The 8,444-nt window shown below is 42.0% G+C and overlaps 1 protein-coding gene across 1 annotated transcript; it reads right to left on the bottom strand.

The window, feature by feature from the left end:
* Nucleotides 1-4,928: 4,928 nt before the first annotated feature.
* Nucleotides 4,929-8,372, bottom strand: LOC124020663 (PRA1 family protein 3-like). The gene is made up of 3 exons (XM_046335907.1): nucleotides 8,022-8,372; nucleotides 6,160-6,377; nucleotides 4,929-6,026 (listed from the first exon to the last, which is right to left on the bottom strand). The coding sequence occupies exons 1-3, from the start codon at nucleotides 8,198-8,200 to the stop codon at nucleotides 5,848-5,850; spliced, it is 576 nt and encodes a 191-aa protein (XP_046191863.1). The 5' UTR covers nucleotides 8,201-8,372; the 3' UTR covers nucleotides 4,929-5,847.
* Nucleotides 8,373-8,444: the final 72 nt, after the last annotated feature.

Raw genomic sequence — 8,444 nt, 5'->3', positions numbered from 1 at the left:
TCAGCCAGGGTAATTAGTTCATTGGGTTTTACCGTAAAGAAAGTACAATGCTTTTTTAAAACTTCAAATGATGAATTTAGAGCTCAGGACAATAATATAATGACTTTTTTAAAGTTCCAATGCAGCCGTTTTATATCAAATAATTTCTGGGTAACAATGAAGTACCTTACTGTGATTGTGTTTAATTACAATGGTCAAAAAGAAACAAATAACTTTATCAAAGAGCAATTTCTCATGTATGAAATTTGCTCGGACTGCCTGGGAGTGGTCTGAGTGGGGAGTGGAAAACCAAAAACTTATTGGCAGAGAGGTTTGGAACTTTTTCTTATTGGCCTTGTAACTAATGTACCGCCTGGTGAGGTCACCAGGCAGGCCATAACGCCATCTCACCAAAACAGACGGAAATCTCAGGCAGTCTTTTCAAATGGCTCTTACACTTATGTCACAGTATTATACACCCTCTGAATGGCACACGTACTCCATGTCTCAATTGTCACGAGGCTTAAAAATCTTTAAACTGTCTCCTCCCCTTCATCTACGCTGATTTTGAAGCTGATTTAACAAGTCACATCAATAAGGGATCATAGCTTTCATCTGGATTCACCTGGTCAGTCTGTCATGGAAAGAGCAGGTGTCCTTCATGTTTCGTACGCTCGGTGTATATTCCCCTGCACTTGCTAGTGGCAACTTATTGGGGTGAAATGTGACTAGTATAACCTGTCAGCTGTAAACAACTGTTGCTAGCCTCAGAATTTAAGACTCAGTTAGGGTGCTCGGGCTCCATTTTCTGACCACTGTGTAGTCAAGCTGGTTATGTGTCTGCATAAGTTGTAAACCAGACAAACCAGTTTGTTTAAAGGCTGACACCCACTGCCCTTCCCATAGATTACAAGCTAGAGTAAACTGCTCTAAACCTGGGCCTGTTCAGAAGGGTACAACATTGAAGAACATTCAAAAAGAAATGCAGTACAGATATAATGGTCATGCTGAATAGGGAAAGGAGTCCGCTCTATTCATTAGATTTCTATCTACATTTTGCAACGTTTCACTTCACTTACTAGTCAAAACTCTGTCCATGTAGTGCGAGTGTGTTTCCGGAACATGGCGCCTCAACTCATCCATGGAGCAGAATGTGACCCTTCACCTCTTTCCTCCCTCCCCAGCCAGCCGGCACACATTTCTCAGCACTTCAAGTATATCCTACTACCATGCCACCACTGTTGACCCTACTATTGAGGCTACAGTTCACCAGCTTGCATTGTGTATCCCTCCTTGAAGTGTTATGGCTCTTAACGCCACTGAACTCTGGGGAGGGTTCGGAGGGTTCCAGGTCCTTGAGTTTACCCGAGGCAGAGCGTGAGAGAGACATACTTCTGCAGCTGTCTTCCCCAGTCTCTCTCCACCTCCTCCCTGGACAACAGCTGTCTTCCCCAGTGTCTCTCCACCTCCTCCCTGGACAACAGCTGTCTTCCCCAGTGTCTCTCCACCTCCTCCCTGGACAACAGCTGTCTTCCCCAGTGTCTCTCTACCTCCTCCCTGGACAACAGCTGTCTTCCCCAGTGTCTCTGCACCTCCTCCCTGGACAACAGCTGTCTTCCCCAGTGTCTCTCCACCTCCTCCCTGGACAACAGCTGTCTTCCCCAGTGTCTCTCCACCTCCTCCCTGGACGATGGCTGTTCCAGCTGACACAAGACCACATAAACAATGGGCTCCTGTGTGTGTCGATAGACCACAAAGACACTCCCCTGATGTCAAGTGCAGACATGTGGCTAGCTAGACCCTGCCTGCTGCTTACCCTGCTTAGGGTAAAGCAGCTGTCAATCCGGATGATAATTGGTCATCACGCCTCAGGGCAGCAGGTCTTACTTCTGCTCAGGGAGCAATATTCCTGACCTGTAATTGAGGGGTTAGCTGGATCAGTGTTCTGCACCTAAACTGGGGGGGTGGAGTTATTGTTTGTGAGATCATGAAGAAACAGTAATAATGGGTAGATGTCTCATAGCACTGCAGATTAAAGTGGTCTCATGCGGGATATGACCGAATGATACAGGGTTCTGATGGCAAGATGGATTAAGGCACAGCCAGCTGACTGTGTTGACCTGACTTCATGAATGTTGCATTATGCTGAATTACTCCATTTCATGCCCAGTGACTGACTTGTTGCAACAAAAACAACAAGAGACAGATGTTGTCATCCCCAAACCCATAACAGCACATGAGAACACAACAGCCCGAAAAAAATGCTTAAATACAAAACTACATGTGCGGTGTCAGCAAACTGTGGTCAAATGCATTCACACAGCAAAGTTAAAAAGCCTGATCGGGAGGGTTACACTGGTCATGGTCTGCCAGTAATGGCTAGTTAGGAAACACTTTTTTTGAATCCCTGTTCAAAATATTCCAAACACACACACTACAGCAAAGATGCGTGTGTTTTGGGGAGAGTCTCGGCAGCACGAAGGATGTTTCCTCACCGGGCTCCTTGCCAGAGTAACACGTATGTTCTCAAAGCCTCACACTAAACATCTGTTCAGATCAGGAGGCGATGCACCAAACACGTGTCTGTTGGACGAGCTGCTTCGCACAACAGACATGTTTGTGTAAATCAGCACAAAAGCTGGAGGGGAGAGCGAGGGAGAACAAGGGCCTCCCATCGTGTTCTCTGCTCTGAGACTTGAGTTTAATGCCTCTTGGGCTTGTGCGTTCGTGTGCTCCCAGGTTGCTCAATGTCGTCCGCATGAAGGGAAAGTGGCGCAGGAGGAGACATAAATCACACTTGTGCAGTTCTCCGGGAGGACCGATAAGGCCTTGCAGCTGAACTCTCTCTACCGCTCACACTTAAAACGCTGCACCAGAGTACACCCAGGCCATCAGTTCCTGCTGTCTATCTTTCTCTCTCTCTCCATCTCTCTCACGCTCACACCCTTAAAAAAGACACCGTTATGTAAATCATATAACTTTCTCTCCAAGGCTTGTAAGTGCAATAGAATGATCACTTTGTGATTTGAAATGAATTTCCAATGTGCGCCTATGAGAGGTCGAAGTAGCTGACAACAGCAATCCAGAGAAAGTTTGGCGTTGAGTGACTGCAGATGAATCCACTCTGTCACTGACTGCAGTATTCCGCTCTTCACTATAATCTACTGCAGCCTATTGATTAGCATTGAGACAAGTGGAGAGAAGGTAAAAGTTAGGCCATCCATCACCCTGGAGGTACTGTGGAGATAAAACAGGGTGAGGCGCTGAGTGAATGCTGATGGGACATAGGTTAGGATCCCACATTCCTTTGAAGTTCTAAATCAAACGCTTGTTCAAAGGTCATTTGATTATGAAATTCACAATATTGAATATCTCTCATATAGTTTATTAGGACACAATTGGCTTGGTTCTTTTGTTTGGTCCTTTTATTAGCGTAGAATGTCAGGTTACTTTCTGTCCCGTGTTGTTATTAAATAAACCTTTGAATTCAGTGAGAAAAAAACACCCTAAGCATTTAATGGCTACAGATGTGAGTGCTATGGGGCGATTTGGACAGGTTACCTTGGCGTTCTTGGGCACAGGAACTGTGGTTTTCTGCTTGAAACATATTCAGTACCAGTCAAAAGTTTGGACTCACCTACTCATTCAAGGGTTTCTTTATTTGTACTATTTTGTACATTGTAGAATAATAGTGAAGACAACTATAAAATAATACATGGAATCATGTAGTAAGCAAAAAAAGTGTTAAACAAATAAAAATACATTTTACATTTGAGATTCTTCAAAGTAGCCACCCTTTGCCTTGATGACAGCGTCGCACACTCTTGGCATTCTGTCAACCAGCTTTGAGGTAGTCACCTGGAATGCGTTTCAATCAACAGGTGTGCCTTGTTTTTTATTTTCTTCCAATGTGTTTAAGCCAATCAGTTGTGTTGTGACAAGGTAGGGGTGGTATACAGAAGATAGCCCAATTTGGTAAAAGACCAAGTCCAAATTATGGCAAGAACAGCTCAAATAAGCAAAGACAAATGACAGTCCACCATTACTTTAAAACATGGTCAGTCAATCCAGAAAAGAGGATAAGTTCATTAGTTACCAGCCTCAGATTGCAGCCTAAATAAATTATTCAGAGTTCAAGTAACAGACATTTCTCAACATCAACTGTTCAGTGGAGACTACGTGAATCAGGCCTTCATGGTTGAATTGCTGCAAAGAAGCCACAACTAAAAGACACCAATAAGAAGAAGAGACTTGCTTGGGCCAAGAAACACAAGCAATGGACATTAGACCGGTGGAAGTCTGAGTCCAAATGTGAGATTTTTTATTCCAACCGCTGTGTCTTTGTGAGAAGTAGTGTAGGTGAACGGATGATCTCTGCATGTGTGATTCCCACCGTAAAGCATGGAGGTGGTGTGATGGTGCTTTGCTGGTGACACTGTCGTGATTTATTTAGAATTCAAGGCACACTTCACCAGCATGGCAACCACAGCATTCTGCAGCGATATGCCATCACATCTGATTTGCACTTAGTGGGACTATCATTTGTTTTTCAACAGGACAATGACACAAAACACACCTCCAGGCTGTGTAAGGGCTATTTGACCAAGGAGAATGATGGAGTACTGCATCAGATGACCTGGCCTCCACAATCACCCGGCCTCAACCCAAATGTGATGGTTTGGGATGAGTTGGACCGCAGAGTGAAGGAAAAGCAGCCAACAAGTGCTCAGCATATGTTGGAACTCCTTAAACTGTTGGAAAAGCATTCCAGGTGTAGCTGGTTGAGAGAATGCGAAGAATGTGCAAATCCGTCAGCAAGGCAAAGGGTGGCTACTTTGAAGAATCTAAACTATTTTTTGATTTAACACTTTTTTGGTTAGTACATGATTGTGTTATTTCATAGTTTATGTCTTCACTATTATTCTACAATGTAGAAAATAGAAAAACCCTTGAATGAGTAGGTGTGTCCAAACATGACTGGTACCGTATTTATTTAACACTTGTTGAAAACAAAAATTCACAACTAATAATTTAGTGATTTCACAATTTCTCCTTCGTAGCCAAGCCGGTCAGTTGTTTCTCTTAATTGAAAATAATTAAACATAGATTAAATACCTCCAGTTCTTCTGAGGAAAGAGAGCAATAAGAAAGGTAGTACAGCTTAGTAGCAAAGTAAAGGTCTACTCTCCACAAATCAGCATTTTCACATTGCAATGTTTGCATCAATAAAAGGGAGAATGCACAGCACTTTAAAAAGGCAAGTCCCTACTGCTTAATTTGCGAGATAAATTGTGAATTCATCTATGGAACACTACACCTAGTTAATTCTGTTTATTTTTCAAACCAAGTGACCTCAATCAGTCCGGTCACAGTTTTGCTTTTACCGCCACAATATTTTCACTCCTTATATTTACAAAGGTCACAAAATATAAATAAGTTGTATAAATATTGCATACAGGATTTGGAAACACTTGCCCAACTACACACACGAATCCATTCATCGGGGAAGACTCACATGTGAACTATTGAGATGCAGACATCACTACTTTTAAAAAACAAAGTGCTCTGACAAGTTTTGGGTGGAGTAACAAATACCCTGAGGTTAAACTAACGCTTGTGTTTTCAACACATGCTCTCTAGTCTAAACACACATACACTTGCATGTGCAATAGGCAATATGGTTTCTAGCTGAAGTCTTCAAACAAGCTGAGATGTATTACAATCATTCCCATTCAACATTGACTGCATGCAATGAGACTGCAAGTTAAAAGGAGGTGTGCAAAAAATCCTTTCCCATCCGGTCAGAGGCCAGGGAGGCTGATAGGGGACTTACGACAACACAGGGACTGTGGCGTCTGTGTGGAGTTCTCATCCTTCCTTTAGTTTTCCTTCCAAGAATTCTTGGATCTTATGCAGACTCTCTTCCTGCTGGCCCAGTGCATCCAGTAGAATACCTATTGGTGACTTCTTTAGCCCCGCCCCCTCCATTGTATTCTCCAGTTTATTCTTCATGTTGCGAAGGCGAAATGAGGCATGTGCAAAGATCACTGAAATCCCAAAGAAATGGATGCAGATTAATATTCTTAAATGTGCACGACACCTCTCTGCCTAGAACTAATGTGATGACATAATGAAGTGTAGGCTAAAAGAAACAATTAATACGAACAAAAAAAAACATACAGAGAAGAGGAAACGTGATCCCAAATATGAAGACCATGACGCCATCAAAGAGAGACATGAGGAAGTAGCTGGCAAGCATCACTGCCATGACAAACAATGTGGGGTTCTGCCGCTTAAAGTCCTTGATCATGGCCTTATTCTCTCCAGCCCACACTGAGCCCAGGAAGACCAATGACACCACCGCCATGCCCATGAACATCTCCATAGGGTTCAGGAACCTGCAGGGAAGCACAACATACTGAACGGGTAGGATCATACACTGGCTGGAACAGTGTGGAACAGTTGATCTTTCATACATTGTGGTCAGTGATACCATCTAGTGGTGAAAGACTGTCAATACATCAACATGACTTCAATTTTTCCAATGAAAATGTGTATTTCTACAAAACATTATTAGCTCATAATCAGAATAAGAGCAATTTCAAAGATTATGGTGACGTGTTTACTGAAGTGAATCTACATCATCAAGAGATTACAAAGCAGTGACATTTACTATAACTAGCAAAAGAAATGGCCTGATGAAGGATGAGAGGAACTTTTAAACAGCAAGTAGTTTTGACATTGCTTCACAGGCTATGTTAAGGATGTTACAATTTCCAATAGTTTGTCTCAGACTTTATTCTAGAGTGTTGTTTTAGATCATACGACGCTCTGACGTTACATCTTCAGACTCCAATGGTGAGCTTTCCCCAACCCACAGTTATTTTTATTTATTTGATTAAGGACAGCTTACTCTCTGTGCTCTATTCATCTCAGATTCCTGTTATCTAGAACAGCAGCTGATGAGTGAGCAGGGATTAGGGGCCTAGTATCTGACCACCATAGCAACAGTGTGTCATCATAATCAAGTAGGTCTAGCCAAAATATGACTATTTTTAGAAACCCTAACTCCACATTTCTGAAGTGGAAACTCTTCCTCTTAAGTATTTTTTTTGTGATCAAGTGTTAGTAATGCACTGTCATGTTCCACCATTTGTGAAAAGACTCATAAATCGGAGCAACTTTAGAAACAAATGAAGAAATTAGACACTTGCAAGGCCTTTATATTAATTTTCTAAAATGATTGTGAAATTAAATGTGAACATCATAAAGAGAAAAGCTTAACTACATTTGCAATAAGACGTTGCAAGTCGAGTTTCAGGGGGATGCAAGACAAGTCTCTCAACATGTGAAGCGTGCCCACATCCTCTATGCCCAAAATATGTCTGGAGACTTTGTTTTACCAATCATGCACTCAGTCTCCCTTGGCATTAGCCTTGTCATGCTGCCAATCCTTCAGACATGGCAATAGAATGAGAAAGCTCATTAAGATGAATTGTAAGAAATTACAAAACGCCAACATATGCTTTGGTAGAAATTAACATGGCAGGAAGCTCCTATGATTAGACTTTAAAGTGAGTCTTTCTGCCACCAAAATTCGCAAATGATACCCAACACTTTAATTTCAGGCGGGCATCAGTTAAAATTACAATCTTAGATATGGGAATATGTTCATTGGTTATAGGCTACCCACTGAAAAGTATTCTTTAAGAATGTATGCCTCAGCTTTTAGCGCAACTGTTTTACCCTATCATAACCCAACATGTACTCCATTGTTCACAACAACAAAAACAATTAGCGATAATTGTAGGCCTCTATACCAATAATGTAGGCCTCTATGCCAAAACAAGTGGCGGGGCTGTCATTTTGCTCAAAAACGAATCGCAGATTGCAGCTTTTATAGACGTCAACACAACAGTTATGGTGATGGCCAGAGTTAAACATCGATGAATAGACTAGGCAATGGTGGCCTACAGTAAAGCAGATTTCCAGATATTTTATGTTGACGATACAAATTGTGGAGAGCGTCTCATGCTACTTACCCCACAATAAGGAAAACCATGACAGCCATCGCCAAATAGTTCGTCTGATAGTAAAGCAAGTTGTTGACAACCCTGTTGTTCCATTTAGGTAGATCTCTCACGTCTGGTTTAGCAAATCGGTCAGAACCTGGGAAGAAATCGTCCCAGGGTCTCAGCGGTGTGAGTTCTACCTTAGCCATTTTGCTACTGTATGAAGACTATGAAATATAATTAATATGTTTGTTGTAGGCTACAGAACGTATGACTGGCTACAACAAAAGGAAGATTACGCTCAAATATCATTAAAAAAATACCCCTTCCATTTCTCGCGATAGCTTTCAAACCAACCAGTCAACCAATGATGTATATAAACCAATTATTTATATACACACTAGATGACTTTCAAGGCACTATTTTGAAGCCAACTCGCCTCCATCTTGGCAC

This window comes from Oncorhynchus gorbuscha, linkage group LG03 (genome assembly GCF_021184085.1).
Source record: "Oncorhynchus gorbuscha isolate QuinsamMale2020 ecotype Even-year linkage group LG03, OgorEven_v1.0, whole genome shotgun sequence".
Classification (NCBI taxonomy): domain Eukaryota; kingdom Metazoa; phylum Chordata; class Actinopteri; order Salmoniformes; family Salmonidae; genus Oncorhynchus; species Oncorhynchus gorbuscha.
This window is presented reverse-complemented; position numbering and strand designations above follow the sequence as displayed.